This window comes from Choloepus didactylus, chromosome 6 (assembly GCF_015220235.1).
Source record: "Choloepus didactylus isolate mChoDid1 chromosome 6, mChoDid1.pri, whole genome shotgun sequence".
Classification (NCBI taxonomy): Eukaryota; Metazoa; Chordata; class Mammalia; order Pilosa; family Megalonychidae; genus Choloepus; species Choloepus didactylus.
In genome coordinates this window covers 58011079-58029279 of record NC_051312.1, presented here as the reverse complement: position 1 = coordinate 58029279, position 18201 = coordinate 58011079, and the positions used below count along the sequence as shown (strand labels likewise).

Sequence of the window (18201 nt, the reverse complement as noted above, 5' to 3'; positions counted from 1 at the left end):
CACAGAGGCTTATGGCATTGGCTAGTAGGTCATGGAGTATCTAGCAGTAAAATAGGTGGGCAATCTACTAAATTCTTGTTTGAGCTGTATAAGCAGAAGAATTCTAGGTCAAGTGAACAAAAGTCTACCTTGAATTACAAAAACAGAGACTCACATCCCCTTAATCAATTCCCAGACTGGAGACAGTTTATAGATCCAGAGCCCCTTGAATGAGGGGAAGGCCAGGTACCCTTGGGGAAGCACCCTGTTACACTGCCAAAAATTTATACTGTGAATCTTCCTCCCAGCCTTCCACAGGGGGACCTATGGCCTTTTACCAGGGTAACTGTGCATTGGGGAAAAGGAAATGATCAGATATTTCACAGATTATTAGACACTGGCTCAGAAGTGACATTAATTCCAGGAGACCCAAAATGTCATTCTGGTCCACCAGTCAGAGGTGAGTGATGGAGTTTTAGCTCAGGTCCATCTCACAGTGGGCCCAGTGGGTCCCCAGACCCATTCTCTGGTTATTTCCCAGTTTCAAAATGCATAATTGGAATAGACATACTCAGCAACTGGCAGAATCCTCACACTGGTTCCCTGACTCCTGGAGTGAGGACTATTATGGTGGGAAAGGCCAAGTGGAGGCTGTTAGAACTGCCTGCCTAGCAAAATGGTAAACCAGAAACAATACCAGATTCCTGGAGGGATTGCAGAGATTAATACCACTCTTAAGGACTTGAAGAATGAAGGGGTGGTGATCCCCACCATATCCCCATTCAATTTTCCTATTTGGCCTGTGCCAAAAACAGCTGGGTCTTGGAGGATGACAGTGGATTATCGTAAGCTTAACCAGGTGGTGATTCCAATTGCAGCTGCTGTTCCAGAAGTGATATCATTGCTTGAGCAAATCAACACATCCCTCTGGTACCTGGTATGCAGCTATTGATTTGGAAAATGCTTTTTTTTCTCCATAGCTGTTAGTAAGAACCACCAGAGACAGTTTGCCTTCAGCTGGCAAGGCCAGCAGTTTATATTTACTCTGCTACCTCAGGGTTATATCAGCTCTCCAGCCCTATGTCGTAACATTGTCCACAGGGATCTTGATCATTTCTCCCTCCCACAAGACATCATGCTGGTCCATTATGTTGATGATATCATGTTGATTGGACCTAGAGAGCAAGAAGTAGCAACTACTCTAGATTTGTTAGTAAGGTATTTGGGTGGCAGAGGATGGGTGATAAAGCCAACAAAAATACAGGGGCCTTCCATGTCAGTAAAATTTCTAGGTGTCCAGTGGTGTGGGGCATGTCAAGGTATGCCTTCTAAGGTGAAGGATAAACTGTTGCATCTGGCTCCTCCTGTGACCAAAAAAGAGGCACAATGCTTACCTGGCTTCTTTGGATTTTGAAGACAACATATTCCTCATTTGGGTATGCTACTCTGGCCCATTTACTGAGTGACCAGAAAACCTTCTAATTTTGAGTGGGGACCAGAACAAGATGAGGCTCTGCGACAGGTCCAGGCTGCTGTGCTCTGCCACTTGGAGCATAGGATCCAGCTGATCCAATGGTGCTGGAAGTGTCAGTGGCAAATAGAGATGCTGTTTGGAGCCTTTGGCAGGCTCCTATAGGAGAATCAGAATGCAGGCCCTTAGGATTTTGGAGTAAAGCCTTACCATCCTCTGCAGATAACTACTCACCATTTGAGAAACAGCTTCTGGCCTGCTATTGTGCCTTGGTAGAGAAAGAATGCTTAGTCATGGGCCACCAAGTTACCATGAGACCTGAGTTACCTATCATGATCTGGGTGTTGTCTGACCCACCAAGCCACAAAGTTGGGCATGCACAGCAGCACTCCATCATAAAATGGAAATGGTATATACAAGATAGAGCTCGCGCGGGTCCTGAAGGCACAAATAAGTTACATGAGGAAGTGGCCCAAATGTCCATGGCCCCTACTTCTACCATATTACCTTCTCTTTCCCAACCTACAGCTATGGCATTTTGGGGAGCTTCTTACAATCAGTTGACTGAGGAAGAGAAAACTCGAGCCTGGTTTACAAATGTTTCTGCACAATATACAGGCACCATCCAAATGTGGACAGCTGCAGCACTGCAGCTCCTTTTTGGGATGTCCCTGAAGGACAGTGGTGAGGAGAAATCCTCCCAGTGGGCAGAACTTCAAGCAGTGCATCTGGTTGTTCACTTCACTTGGAAGGAGAACTAGCCTGAGTTGCATTTGTATGATGATTCATGGGCTGTTGCTAATGGTTTGGCTGGATGGTCAGGGACTTAGAGGGAAGATGATTGAAAAATTGGTGACAAAGTCTGGAGAAGAGGTATGTGGATACCTGAGTGGGCAAAAAACATGAAGATATTTGTGTCCCATGTGAATGCTCAACAGAGGGTGACTTCAGCAGAAGATTTTAATAACCAAGTGGATAAAATGACCTGTTTAGTGGATCCCAATCAGCTTCTTTCCCCAGCAACTCCTGTCATTGCCCAGTGGGCTCATGAACAAAGTGGTCATGGTGGTAGGGATGGAGGTTATGCATGGGCTCAGCAACATGGACTTCCACTTACCAAGGCTGACCTGGCCACAGCCACTGCTGAGTGTCTAATTTGCCAGCAGCAGAGACCCACACTCAGTCCCTGATATGGCACCATTCCTTGGGGTGATCAGCCTGCTACCTGGTGGCAGGTTGATTACATTGGACCACTTCCATTGTGGATGGGGCAGTGATTTGTTCTTACTGGAATAGACACACACTCCAGATATGGGTTTGCCTTCCCTGCACAAAATACTTCTGCCAACACTACCATCCGTAGACTTACAGAATGCCTTATCCACTGTCATGATATTCCACACAGCATTGCTTCTGACCAAGGAACCCACTTCACAGCAAAGGAAGTGTGGGAATGGGCATTTGCTCATGGAATTCTGTGGTCTTACCATGTCCCCCATCATCCAGAAGCAGCTGGGTTGATAGAATGGTGGAATGACTTGTTGAAGACTCAATTACAGAACCAACTAGGTGGCAATACCTTGCAGGGCTGGGGCAGTGTTCTTCAGGAATCTGTGTATGCTCTGAATCAGCATCCACTCTATGGTGCTGTTTCTCCCATAGCCAGAATTCACGGGTCCAGGAATCAAGAGGTGGAAACAGGGGTGGCACTACTCACTATCACTCCTAGTGATCCACTAGGAAAATTTTTGCTTCCTGTCCCTGCAAGCTTAAGCTCTGCTAGTCTACAAGTCTTAGTTCCAAAAGGAGGAGTGCTTCCACCAGGAAACACAACAATAATTCCATTGAACTGGAAGTTAAGACTGCCACCTGGCCACTTTGGGGTTCTTATGCCTCTGAAGCAACAGGCAAGGAAGGGGGTTACTATATTGTCTGGGGTGATTGATCCTATCAAGGGGAGGTAGCACTGTAACTACACAATGGAGGTAAAGAAGAGTTTTCCTAGAGTTTTCCTAGGAGAACCCCTAGGGTGTCTTTTAGTATTACTGTGACCTGTGATTCAAGTCAATGGAAAACTGCAACAACCCAATCCAGGCAGGACTACCAACGGTCAAGAAACTCCAGGAATGAAGGTTTGGGTTACCCTACCAGGCAAAGAACCATGGCCAGCTGAAGTGCTTGTTGAGGGTAAAGGGAACATGGAATGGGTAGTGGAAGAAGTTAGTGATAAATATGAACTATGACCGTGTGACCAGTTACAGAAATGAGGACTATGATGGCATGAATATTTCCTCCTTGTTTTGTTATGAGCATATTTGTATTTGTCTGTAAAGCAAACATCTTTGCTTTCTTTATCTTATTCCCTTATCATATGACATAAGCTGTATTGTTCATTTTTCAGGATTTAAGTTAAAGGAAAACAATTTTAAGAGTTAATGTCACCCAAGGACTTGCACCCTATTCTGGAGAGATTTAGTATGTTTCTGGTTGAATGCAGGACAACAGAGTATTGTTAGGTGAAATATATGTCTGTTATTATTCTCTACTTAGAGGTAATGTATGGTTTAAGGTGATGTGTATAACTGCCAAGTTTACAGGGGGTGGACTGTGATGGTTAGGTTCATGTGTCAACTTGGCCAGGTGATGGTACCCAGGTATCTGGTCAAGCAAGCACTGGCCTGTTACTGCAAGGACATTTATGGCTGGTTTATTAAATCATCAGTCAATTGGCTGCAGCTGTGACTGATTACATCCACAAAGGGTGTGTCTTCCACAATGAGAGAATGCAATCAGCTGGATTTAATCCAATCAGTTGAAGAGTTTTAGACGAGACAGATAGGGGACCTTCACTTCTTCTTTGGCTAACCAGAGAGGTATTTCCTGAGGAATTCATCAAAGTTGCCACTTCATTTCCTGAGGAATTCATCAAACACATTCATCGAAGTTGCTAGTTCACTGCTTGAGGAGTTCATCGAACATCTTCATTGGAGTTGCCAGTTTGCTGCCTGCCCTATGGAATTTGGACTTGTGCATATCCATAGTTACATGAGACACTTTTATAAAATCTTATAGATATCTCTTGCTGACTCTGTTTCCCTAGAGAACCCTAACTAATACACTACATAAGGGACACTTAATGATATAGTCCTGGGGAGGAAAGAATTTTTAACATTGGCTTTAGTTATATTAAAACCTTCTCAGGACTATTTAAAGATTTTTAAAATTTTGTTTAAATACATGTCATTATAAGCATAAAGCAGACGAATGTTTTCCCCATTATTGAAGCATAATTCCAAATATCTACATAAGTCATAAGATTCATTACAAAACAAAATTTAATCATGTATATATTACTTTCAAAATCCTACAAATATTCATTGTTATTTGTTGAAAAGTGGCAAATCTCAAATTTATCACAGAAAAGAAAGAGGTAGCAAGATATGGTATTTAATAAAATTCTATAGCATGTAGTCTGGATATTAAATGCTTGCACTGTGTTTATTTTACTGAAATGGCAGAATATTGCCCTTATTTGAAAATGAAGTCAAATCATGAAATGCTGCTTGACTGCAGAAATCAGCAGGTGCTTGGTCTGGCACATGGCTTCTTCCATATGGACTCCAGCTTTATCAAGGTGTCCACTAGAAGAGACAAAAATACAGAAAGCAAAATGAATTCAATTAAAATCTGCATAGAAAAGTTTACACAAATTATTAAATCATGTAGAAAAGTTCTCAGAAGAAACTTTTCTTATAAAAATGTATTATTTGAAAAAACAGAGACAGCATTCGAGATTAAAATAAGGTCCTATTATGATAGAAGCCAGATATGAAATGCTCTATTATCTGATAAATCATATCTGGGGAAGGATATGATATAAAATAAGTTTCTATGAATCAGGCAACAAACATTGGAAACAGGAAGAATTTGGAGAAAGCTTAGATTATCAGTTTGTAGAAAGGGTCAAAGTCATTTCTGAAATACTATGGATATGACAGAGATGTTCAAACAGGGATTTTTTTCCCTCCAAGTCTGATGGTCTGTGACTGGGTGAGAAAGCATACCATATACATTTGTTGAGTCTTTTAAGACTTGAAATGACTCAGAATGACATGAGCAACAGGAACAGATTAATGAAAATGGAAAGATACATATATCAGAATTGGCAGGAATTTAACCTGCCAAAATATTTTGGGATAATATTAATATCCATGAATACTTATAATTAATATAATTAGGAGAAAATGTTATATTTACTTTTAGCAGAGAAGAGCAAAGAATCTTTATATGTGGAAGATAGGGAAATAAAAATTATATTTCCCATTTAAAAACACTTTTCCAAACTTCTTTTCACAACTGGGTTTCAAACCTTATCATGCATGCAACCGATGTTCTACTGGGCATACCCATACCTCAAGAAAGCACTTATTTGTATGGATGCAGGCCTTTACTTTCATCTAAAACCATTTTGACAAATACTGTGAATGTATCCTTTCTTTAAGCCAAAGATCAATGTAAGCAAAATGAAAATGAGAAGAGGCTATTAGTAGGGATGCTGCAATTTGCACAAATTATAAGAGAAGAAAATGTGAAAAGAATCAGTATAGGTTCAAGAAGATCCTCTCAGTGGGGTCTGAATTCTGGTGCAAAAAGATTAGTAGAGAAGCTGAGAGAAACCATTTATATACTTGTATAACAATTTGATGCTGCTATGATATTTTGATTGTATATTGCAAAAGTATTAGTCTACAATGGATTGAAAATATTAAAAAAAATCAAAATTGATCTTTCACCACATTTGAGAGGCACTTTCAGCATTGATTTTACATAAGAGATACTACACATCTTGGTCAACGTATATCAAAATAAGTCACAAAGGATTTTTCACAGTCCCTCATTGCTATTATTACACTTTGGCAAGTGATGAGGAGAGCCCTTTAGCATAGTGTTTACTTTGGGCCTTTGAGCCCCTTGATATTCTTTCTTGGGAAAAGGGTATATTTTCTCTTTTACAGGACACAGAAGCCCTCATGACTCCCTAATTCTACCAGTAGAATATATCTGGATGGTCTGAAGATAATTCCAGAATCCTTGTATTAAGGAGAATGAATACATGAGTGCCAGACTGTGCTCTGGTTTTCCATATATCATGCATTATTATTTTTATATTATTTATTTGTGAAACAGTTCACTTGTTTCTGAAAGCTTACGTTGGTGGGATGATTGATAAGGAACAAGTTTGTAGATGTTTGCATAAAAAAATCTAGCAGCTCAAGAAAGTAAAGGGGAGCTTTTTCATGGTAAACCCTAAATAATCTGGTATTGAGGAGTAAATCATGAAAGAAGGAGAGGAAATACACTAGATTATTTGAGCTGGCAAAGGGACAGAAAGTATAATCAAAGTAACTATGTAGAAATGAATCAAGAGTCAAAGGGTTCAGAAAGTGGTGGCAATTGCCATATGCTATAGAAAGGTGGGTTCAGGAATCCCTTCCCTTCTCCCTTTCCTCCCAACATTTGACCTTATTATATTCAACTAAGGGATAGCTGAACATAGAATATGTTGTGCAGACATATTTTAATGGTCACTAGAGAAGCCATGATTATGGAGGTGGGATTAAAAACACTGGTACACCAGCAAGGGAAGGGCTTTGTAGATATTTGTGACTGTACAAGACCTCTGCAAAATTGACAATCCTGGATTTTGGTGTGGCAATGCATAAGCTCCCTTGGCTATGCAAATACAAATGCTAAACAAATCTATTGGGCCTTACCTTTACTCATAATATGCATTAACTCCAGAAATCGTGGAGGAGGGTAAATTACAGAAAGAGGATCATCACAGTCTAAAAAAGAGAAGGTTCTTTCTTCCATGCAAACAGAACACAATTCTCTTCAGAGCAGAATGAAGCTGGTTAAACTTTTCACGTCTCTAAATGTCCTCGCAGCTAGGGATGCCAGAGAACTAGTTGTGACCAATGAAATATAAGTAAGAGGCTAAGGAGGCTTGCTTCCCCAATCAAAAGAGAACAGACTCAGTCAGTATATGCCTTTTGCCATTTGTCCTATGTCCTTTTCCTCTTGGAATGTGGACATGATGCCTGTAGATGGAGAAGCCATTTTGAGACCAAGAGAATAAAAGCCATATGATAAGGATGGAGGATCAAAAAGACAGAAGGAACCTGAGACTTTGGTGACTTTTTGAACCATTGTATCAGTCAGGCTGCCTAGATCAGGGATTTTTGTTTGGAGAAAATAAATGCCCCTATTTGGTTAACCACTGCAAGTTGGTTTCTGTTTCAAGTAGCTAAAGTTACCAAGTCCTAACTGACACAGTTATTCATTAGCTGTACTTGTAAATTTATTTTTAAAAGAAAACCAACAGAAAGAAAATCTTAATTATTGGAGCTATTCTCCAAAATCTTTCAATATCAGATAGAGTCATGATCCTGAAGACTTCCCAGAATAAATCCCAGAATAAGGCCAGGGCTCTTTTGACCAGGAAAAAAGTCTCCTTAGCCTTTCACTTATATTTCATTGCTCACAACTGGGTCATTGACATCCCTAGCTGCAAGGACATTTAAAGAAGTGGAAAGTTCAATTAGCTTCATTCATTGACATATGAAAGTGGAATGGCTGAGGGAAATGTGGATTTTTATTCCAGAGGAAAAGCCTAGTTATGGAGTAACATAATAGATCTTCTCAAATATCTGCTGGACATTTAGATGGAAGGGAAATTGAATTTATGTCTGGCTACAAGAAATATAAATATGACTTATTATGTGAAAAACTTTCAAATCCTGGTCAGAGATACACAAAGATGAACTAAGCATTGTTGTAGAGAGTTTTCTGATGTTGCAAGTATTCAAGCCTAGGTTGATGACTATTTGGCAGGGGATTTTGTTATTTATTTTCTAAAGAATGTAACCCAAAAGATTTAAGTGAAACACCTTGGGTAGTCAGCTAATATATGGCAAAGCAAGAACTGAAATCCAGAACAGCCTGATTTCAAAGATCACTCTCTTTTCATTATATCACCTCACCTCTAGGAGAGGCCTTCAGAGGAGATTTAAATAATGAGCATTTTATCAGGGGACTTCTAAGGTACCTTCCCAAACTGAAATTACAAATTTCTCAAAGGAAAAAGGGAAAAAAAAAATCAGAGTGAACAGTATACAATTTTTAAATGATCATGTCTTTGCATTTAAGTATCTGTTAAATTTCAGACTCTCTAAACTTACTAGGAGTCCTGGTTCTGGAATTGGAGAAGGCCTTGCAAACCGTTTATTTAGGTGCCTCTTCTGCTTCATTATGAATTGCATACGCTGAATACGTTTAGCTGTGGACTTTAGGAAAATTAAAAAGAAACAAATCATACTTTTTATAACAGAAAAAGGTACCATGCTTGTGATAGTTTGGAGGCTTTATCGGCCCCAGAAAATTACGTTTTTGAAATTCATCCATTCCTGTGAATGTGGACCCATTGTAAGTAGGATCTTTTGTGAGTAGGATCCTAACTTAAGATGCGACCCAACTTATTCAGGGTGGGTCTTAATTCAGTGTGGGTCTTAATCCTCTCACTGGAGTCCTTGATAAGAGGATGAAATTCAGAGGAAGACACAGAGAGAAAGACACACAAGCTCAGAAAGAAAGCCATGGAAGAAGCTGACAGCAAGAAAGCCCAGAAGCGAAGGAAGAAACCAGTACCTGCTGCTGAGTGTCTTGTAAACGAATACATTCTCATTGTTAAAAGCCAGCCCGTGTCTGATATATTGTATTTTGGCAGCCAAGCTGACTAAAACAATGCTGAATATATATTGGTTTTGTGCCAATAAAAGAAATTATATCAGTGCATTCAGTTTGCATAGCTAAATAGCAGAAACCTTTTTTTCAAAATGTGCAATTCATAGATGAAAAAAATACACTGGAACATCAGTAGGATTTTTAGATTAGATTATTTACTCTTGATTCCTACTGCAAAGAGAATATGCATAGATACAAGATTCAGGGATACATGCTTTTACTTTTATTTTAAAGGGAAAGTTCATTAAAAACTTAAATGGGATTTTCTGTTTTTAAGAATAATACAAAACTTGTGTGCATTCTTTACTCCTCTTAAATGTCACGTGTCACTCACAGCTTTTTATATTCCCATTGAAGTACCAGAGACCTAGGGGATCAATCTAGATTGCTTTGAAGGTAATGAAATACAGTATTGGGGTGGAGAAAATATGAATAACAGCAGCTTTTATCATTGCCAATGGGAGTGTAAATTGTTAAATCACTTTGAAAACAATAAAACACATTTTAAAACAATGAAAAATTTGTTCTCACTGTGATCCAGCCATTCCACTCCTGCCTAAACGAGGAGATATGTACTGGAATGTTCACAGCACTGTTCATTATGAGAAAAATGTGGAAACACACAAGGACCACTGAAGGGAGAAAGGATATATGAACTGTGTGATAAATTCACAATGAAATATTAAAACAACAGTGAAAATAAAGGAACTACAACCATATCCAGCAATATAGATGGATTTTAGAAAACAATGTTGAGAAGAGTAAATCATACACTAAATTTTGCATGATCTTATTATAGTTTATAAAGTTGAAACCAATAAAAAATAAAGATATACTGCTAGAGGCAGATATGTGACAAAACTATAAAAGAAAAACTATAGGTTGGTAAACAGAAAATTCAAAATACTGGTCACCACTGGGAGAGATTCAGGGGAGGTAGATTAAGGAAAGAGCTCCTTAATGGATTCAAAGAAACACATAACAATTTAATTAAGTTAGAGGTGTAATTTATTCTGATTTACAATTTATACATGCTACCTATATTCTTGTGTATGTCTAAAATGTTACAATAAAAAATGAGAATATAAGCCATTTAGATTTCCCAAAAACCCATTCTAAACAGTAGTCACAAAACCCCAGAGTCTCAAGAAAGCTATTGCAGAGTGTATAACTAATAAAAGTTCTATTATGTTAGAAGTGACCACACATAAAGGAACAGGTGAAAAGCACAATTTTTAAATAACCAGAATTTGGTATTTTATTTAAACATTACCTGTGTTCTAGTGACATCTGAAGGATGATGCAATCTTGATCCTTCCTGCATAATATGTAAAATTTTTAAAAAGACAAAAAAGTCATGAGGAAACAAATTATTATGATACCAAGCCCATGGTACTGTTTTTAATTTATATTATATTTGACATGTTAACTGCAAGAGTCAGGACCAGAATTAGAGTATCTATTTAAAGAAAAAAAAAACAAAAAGAGAAAAAAAAAAAGAAAAATAGTATGGAGGATGGGGACAGTATTGTTATTATGAGAAAAAAGAATCAGACATGGACCATACTGCCAGCAACACATAGAGTACCGGGATTTATGCTGGACAAAAAAAAAAAAATGTTCAAGAAATCCACAAATTCATGTTTCTGCTGGAAATTGACTTTAATGGTGTCACCCTGCTCTTGACTGACGAAGCTAGACTTGATTGTCTCTAATCTGGGCTTCTAAAGCCTAGGAAAGCTGGGGTGACTGAGAAGCCTCAGCAGGTGGTGTGTTTTTTGCAGGCACAGGGGGTTTGTGTGTTAGTTTATGGGGTTCCCACCCCATTCCCCTAATTTCTAAATCGCACTTTAAATACTCCTCCCCATTTTGATCCCCTTTAAGACACAAAAGCAATCTCCTCCCCATATGAATGTGAAGAATTTTATCGCTGCTTCCCACGTGGCTCTTCCTAGAGCGAGTCCATGGGTCAGTCAACAAACGCTGTTTATAGCGCCTGACTCGGAGCCCGGGCCTTGTGGGGCTTTTCCTCCTCCCATTCGGTCCTGCAGACCCGCGCCTAGTCAGTCTAGTTTTTCCGGGATCTCCCAACCCCCACCACCAAACCGCCTGTGCTGCCGCTGGAAGCGCTAATCCCAGCAGCGACTTCTGAGCTCAAAGCCCAGGGCAGGGGAGGCCAAGGCGGAGGTAAGGGCCTCGGAGGACTCACGGGGTTGACTTGGGTAGTTTCGTCCCCCCTGCAGTACAGGCACATGCTGCAGAGCCTCCAGCGCCTCCGGCGCCGCCCACCTGACTGGACAGTGGGACCGCCAACGCCCCTGGCCCGCCCCGCCCCGCCCCCATTCGGCTCTTTCGTCACAATTCTCTTTATCTTCGCCCCGTGGGCCCCGCCCTTTCCCATGGTTGCTTTTCAACCCCACTGCCGGAAGAGGAAGCCGGTAGTATCCTGGTAGTATAGAATTTGGGCATCCCCCACCATTTCCTGTCCTTCCAGCTCTCTTGCTCAAAAAACCACGTGATAACATTTCTACCACCTCTTCTGGTCCTCGCCTCGCAACTCTCTCTCTTTGGAGCTCCCTTCACTTCTGAACTTACCTGGCCTAGACGCTATGATCTCTCACTTCAGCCTCTCTATAGTCAGCGTTCTCAGTTCCATTACTACATTGTTGTTCCATCACAGCTTACTGTTGTAACAAACCAACTGCCCTCTTCCCGGATTATACCTGGGCGCAAGAGGGAAACACTGGAAGATCGCTGCAATACATGTCCCTGATCTTCTATTTACACTGGGTCTTCACCACTGTTTACCAATTCTAACCGGTGCTAGCGTTTTCTGTTTTGAACTCTGAGACATTATCCCTTTAATCTGTCTTTCCTCCATTAAAATCTCTGAACCCACCATCTCTCAGTCATTTTCAGCAGAAATAGGACAACGATTCTTGCTTCACACCCTGATAATGGCTAACACGTAGAATGCTCAGTCCTGTTAGAAGAATGTATATATATTAATTTACCAACTCCGTACAACAACCCAAGGGGGTAAGTGCATAAATATTATCATCCAGGAAACAAGGCATTCAGATGTTAAATAATTTGCTTTTGGTTATACAATTAGGAAGAGGGTGAACTGGGATTTAAATCCAGAAAGTCTGGATCCAGAGTACTCTTTAAGAACTGTGCTATGCTACCAATTGCTCTGGAAGTGCAGACTAGAGCTACCTCATTTCCTAGCCACCTGTAAGTCCATCACCTTGTCTGTATCCAAATCATCCTTTCCCCTATAATTTTTGTTGCAATGGAAAATGTCAGTGCCTTTCCTCCTATCTCAGATGGATCTTTTCATCTCTGCAATTCCTTCCTAGGATCCTCCTCAGGGATCTTAATCTACAGATTGTTCCCTCTCCTGGCTAACCTCCTTTTCTCTATATTGCCTCTTTCCTTTAAACATTTAAATATTACTTGCTCAAATCTTCCCCTCTTCAAATTAATGAAAAAAACCCCTTTGAAAATAAGAGCAAAATCTAACTATTGCCCATCTTCTCCATTTATAGTAAAATTTGTGAGAATTGCCTGTGCCTCACTTCTCCACATCAATTCATCCAATGTTACACGTGGCTTACGGCAACCTGGCTTCCACCCTCACCACTCCACTGGTACTTATCTCAAAATAATCACTAATAATCTTTCTGCTGAATTTAATGGGCAATTTTTATTGCATGATTTTCCCATATTTTTAGAAACTGCTGAGAAGTATCTTGGAAAAGTGTGGCTTAGAAAAATTATCTTGCCCAAGAGTAGTGTTTGAAATCATTGACCATTCCCTTCCTGAAATTCTCTTTCAGTTTGCTAAAGCTACCAGAATGCAGTATACCAGAAATGGATGGGCTTTCACAATGGAGATTTATTAGTTTACAAATTTACAGTTCTAAGGCCATGAAAATGTCCCAGTTAGGATATCAACAGGACAATACCTTCTCTGAAGAAAGGCCAATGGTATCTGGGGTTCCTCTGTCTCATGGGAAGGCACATGACCAGCGTCTTCTGATCCTTCTTTCCCAAGTTTCATTGCTTTCAGGTTCTGGCTCTTTCAGTTTCTGTTTTTCCAGAGGCTTTCCTCTCCAAGCTCTGTGGTGTTTCTTTTTCTGAGCTCTCTTGACTTCTGTCTTTATTCTCTTCATAAAATAGGACTCAGTAAAAAGATTGAAATAACCTAACCAAAAGGTCCCACCCACAATAGGTCTGAACACACAAGAATGGATTAAAAGCACATGGCCTTTTCTGGGGTACACAGCAGCTTCAAACCAGCACACTCTTCTCTCTGGGAAGAGTAAGGCTTGAGAAATTATGTAATCTTTACCATAACTACAAACCAGGAATTGACTTGAAATCCTGTGCTTTTTCTAATACCATGTTGCTTCAAGAACACATGTTTTGGATATTTGTTGTTATATACCTTGCTAGGTCCTGGGAATATAAATATAAATAAATTAAATTACTGCCTTCAATAAAATCAGACAATAGGCAATAATAAAAAGGTAAAACAGTGTGTTGTGAGCTCTAATAATGACACAGGTTGTGCAGAAATGCAGGAGCCTCTAATTCTTTCTGAAGATGAGTCCGGGGAGACTTTCCAGTGGAGTAGCCAGTTTGGTCATTCTCATTGGTTCCATTCTTGTAGCTTCTTGATCTGCCTTTGACCTCAAGGAGTGATATTGCCACAGGGGAACTCACCTATAGACACTCTAATTTGTGCGACATCCTTAGAGCAGGTACAGTAGGACAAAGACAGACCTTGAAGGTGGGTTAGGAAGCACCTAAGCTGGACTTTAAAGAATGTATAAGAATTTACCAGGTAGCCAAAAAAAAAAAAGCATTCTTGTCAGAGGCAGCAACATGTGCAAATGACAGAGAATATGGATCAGTAGCATGGGTTTGATGAATAAGTAACTTATGTCAAGCTGTAATCACTTTTTATTTATCACTTCTCATTGCCTTTCCTCCTTTATTCCATATGACAACAACAAAAACAAGAGATAAAACAGAAATTAGAATATCAACTGGATTCAGGCATTGTAGGACTGACATAAAGGAATAATCCAGAGTTATCTGAGACTCATTAGGCAGTGTGGTATTGCAACTTACAGGGCTCCAAATCCATTGGAACTCACAGGGCTCCAAATCTGGCCCTTCTCAGTGGAAAGTTTTCTGATCTTGGTCAATGATCTCGCATGAGTCTCAATTGTTTTTTCTACACTATAAAATGGGAATGATAAAATATAACAATGTAGGATGTTATGAGCATTAAAAATATATAAATAAGGCACTGGACCCATTGCCATAGTATTGAGTACAGACAGGTACCGAATAAATGGTGAATGTAGTTATATTATACTATTTCTTAAATTGTAGAATCACCCAAATTGAAAAAATGTTAGCAGTCATCTAGTCCAAACTCCCATCTGATACTTTAAATCCCCACTACAATATCTTGAATTAGGGGCAGTTCTACTTCTTCTTGATTAAATCTGTGGGTAGAAAATTACTCCAGCTTGAGGAAGCCCATTCAACCTTTTGGCATTTCTAATTATTAGAACCTTCTAAAATACACTGATTTGAAACCCGTCATCTGAAACTTCCATCTACCAGACTTAGTTCTATCCTTTGGGGGCCTCATAAAACAAACTTTTTCTATTCTGTATGATGGTAGGGTGGGGAAAGAGGGTGGGATTTTCAGAATCTAGACGCTTGGAGTGTAGGAAGTCTCCTAGAGTCTGAGGAGGGGCACTATCTGGCTGGTGTGGATATCATTGAGGAAACACAATGAAACTAATCCTGGGGGGTTGGAAATAATTTGGAAACTAAAAACAGCTGCTGATGAAAACAATTTCAGAAACCAAATGAAGTGCCATTGCTGTGATGACACTAAGAGTAAGATAATAGGAATGAGCAAGACCTTCTTCCCTCCATTCTTCCTTGAGTATGCCCTTTGGTTAAACCTACTGGGAATCCAGTGGGTTAAAGAGAATAAAATATGCAGTCATAAGACAGGCTATGAAAGAGGGGATTTGGAACTGGAAGACAACAGCCTAACAGGTGGCACAGCAACCATTATGCATTCCTTTGATTATAATTCGTCAGGAATAGTTTCAAAATCACTGCCACTATCCAGGTTAACAGCCTTTATTACACTGTAGTCTCCCAATGTCCTGCACAGGACATAATCTCAGAGGTGTGACATGACCAAATAATGAAAAGGCAGAGTATTAAATCCCTGGTTCTAGACAGTATTTTTCCACAAAAATTGTATTTGCAAAACTGAAAAACGAAGACAATTTAACTGTAAAATAAACTATGAAAACATATAGATACTAAATGCAATCGTAGTCAATATTATTGCTTGTATATGTTTTATTGGTATAGATATGAAATTCTCAGAGTAAACTCCAGGAAATAGCACCATCTCAACAAGTTTATAATTTTATTTGAAAACCTAAACAAGCAAACAAGTCATCTCTCTCCTCCACCCCTCCTCCCCCCAAAAGGGTAATGAGTTTGGGAAATTCTAAGTTAAAGTTAAGCAAACATCTTTGCTGCAGGACTACTCAGAGTCTTTCATATGCTAAAGTGATTATGAATCTTCAAAAATGGTATATAAAATAAAATATTTCCCCAATTTCTTTGTCTGTGGGATCCCTTTCTAGTGTGCCATCTATAATATCTTTCATTTATATGTGGAGGATACTAGATTAAAGGTAGTTGCTATTAACAAATAATTAAATGTTATTTTTATTACTTTAAACATGGCCTTGTTATGTGATAAACTATGTCAAGAACTTTGAATATCAATATTAAATATTTTTACTACATCCAATTATTTGTCTCAAGTTTCTGTCTAAGCACTATTCACTGATTTTTGTTTCATATATTAAGTGGCAGTTTTATAATGCAAGTAAGATTGGTTCATTAGGGTGTTTCCATACTGCAGCTGGTGCTTTTATTATCCATTTCTTGGATAATAGATGAAATCAGTTAAAGTAGCATTACATTAATAAATGTTTTATTTATAACCTGTAAAACAGGATGAGGTTTATCAAGTAGAATATGCACACAATCTTCCTTAGTTTAAGGATTGTTTCCTTTTGTTTTTTTCTCAAATGAAACATTTGAAATTTGTGGCTTTTTAGCTTTCATTTCTATAATACCTAATATTTCAAGACTTAGTTAATTAGCAAGCAATTATAAAGGAACTTCAAAATATTTTATTCATATTTTATGAAAAAAGCTCATCATGTTTGTTTGATGTTTCCATAATCAGCTTTTACTTTTGTAAGTTTATACAAATACAGTGTAAGTTCTTAAAGAGTTAACTTGTAGGCTTTCCATATAAATAAAACGAGTAGAATTGTGAATGAAATATCAACACTGACTCTATCTGATACCACTGTTCATTGATTTTTCTGTTTTGTTAGTTTTTTAAACGAGTTTTCAATGGACCATGAATCTGGGGACATTAGGAAACTTTGCTTATTTACTTTCATTTCAATGTTACTGCTCTGTTACTTGATCTGAAACTTTCAATGTAAAATGGGAGAATTATTACTAATTTGTATCTTTAGAATTTTTGTAACTTTTTTTCAAAGCAAAGTTTTGGAGGTGAGGGATCTTTTTCAAGTCTGAAAATTCTTAAAACACTGGGAATTTTTCTTCTCACTATAAAAGTCTATTCCCCTTTATGGCAAAATGTTGTAGTATGTTTAGCAAATAGAATGTTGATAGATTCACTGCTCTTTTTTTTGGTCATTCCTTCTTTCTACAGATTTTCACTAGGTGCCCCATTTGCCCCGAGCTCCTTTCCTCATGCTGGAGTTTTAGTACTGGACAAGTCAGATTTGATTCCTTAGGAATGACACTCATGAAAAAATAGTACCAATCCAGGGCTGATTTCATAGCTGTGTGAGCTGTAGAATTGCACAGGGCCTTATACTTAGAAGGACTCCTTGCTTGGTTTAATGATCTGCTCTTGCCGTCTTGAAATTCTTCATAATTTGTGAATAACAGGCTCTGCATTTTCCTTTTGCACTAGGTCATGCATATCATGTAGCTGGTCCTGTACTTAGCCTACTAAGTTTGTGAGAAATCTGTCTCTGTAGACCAGGCTCCTATTCTAGTCTTCTGAAAGTGTTTATTCTGCTTTGCTCTTTCTGGTTGCAGTCTTACAGCCTTAGTTTTTATTTCTCTGCCTGGCTTATGTTTTAACATGAGCATTTGTTTCTGGAATCTACCACCATGCCTGGACTCTTTCCCTAGGCTCACCCTAGAGATTCTGTAAGACACAGGAAATCAGAAGCAGTTAGGGATCTTTTTCTAACTTTTCTTCATATTAATATGTGGGTAAAGAGTGATCCAGAGGAGATATGAGGGATGTCAGAGAAAGTCAATAAGACAAGGTCTTATAGGCAGGGAAGGACCACTTAAGGGACAGCTTTGCTTAGCCGAGGGTGTTGAGAGAGCCATGGCTAACTTTTGACAGTCGAGCAGGGTGGGGTTTAATGAGTAAAGATGTACCTGGGAGTTGAGGTTAGAAAAGGGGAAGTAAATTAAGTGGAAGAACAAGAAACTGGTGGTGATTGCTGTTTCTCTTACTCCTCCTTTCCTTCTCTACCCAACCTCCAGCTTCTGGAGCTTTAGGGAGCTAGTAGAGTGTCAACCTTCTCCCTGCTTCCACTCGGGTAAACTTTCTCCTATGTTGTTTTGTACTTGATCTGCATTTTCAGTCTCCTTACTTTGCTGGCTCTCTGCATATAGCATCGCTGCCCCAGTATAAGGGCAAGTCTTTCCACAAAAGGAATCAAGAGTGAATTACTTTATATCAGAACCCTTATGTAGTCTCTCTATTTCAGAGTTCTCCCTCAATTATTTTACTTTGAAAAACAAAGTTTTTGAGGAAG

General features: G+C 39.0%; 1 protein-coding gene across 1 annotated transcript; it reads right to left on the bottom strand.

Annotated features, from left to right (window-relative positions):
- Positions 1-8640: 8640 nt before the first annotated feature.
- CCDC179 (coiled-coil domain containing 179) lies at positions 8641-11548 on the bottom strand. The gene is made up of 3 exons (XM_037839606.1): positions 11463-11548; positions 10527-10571; positions 8641-8796 (listed from the first exon to the last, which is right to left on the bottom strand). Exons 1-3 carry the CDS (start codon positions 11505-11507, stop codon positions 8641-8643), a joined length of 246 nt encoding a protein of 81 aa, XP_037695534.1. The 5' UTR covers positions 11508-11548.
- Between the last annotated feature and the right edge of the window lie 6653 nt (positions 11549-18201).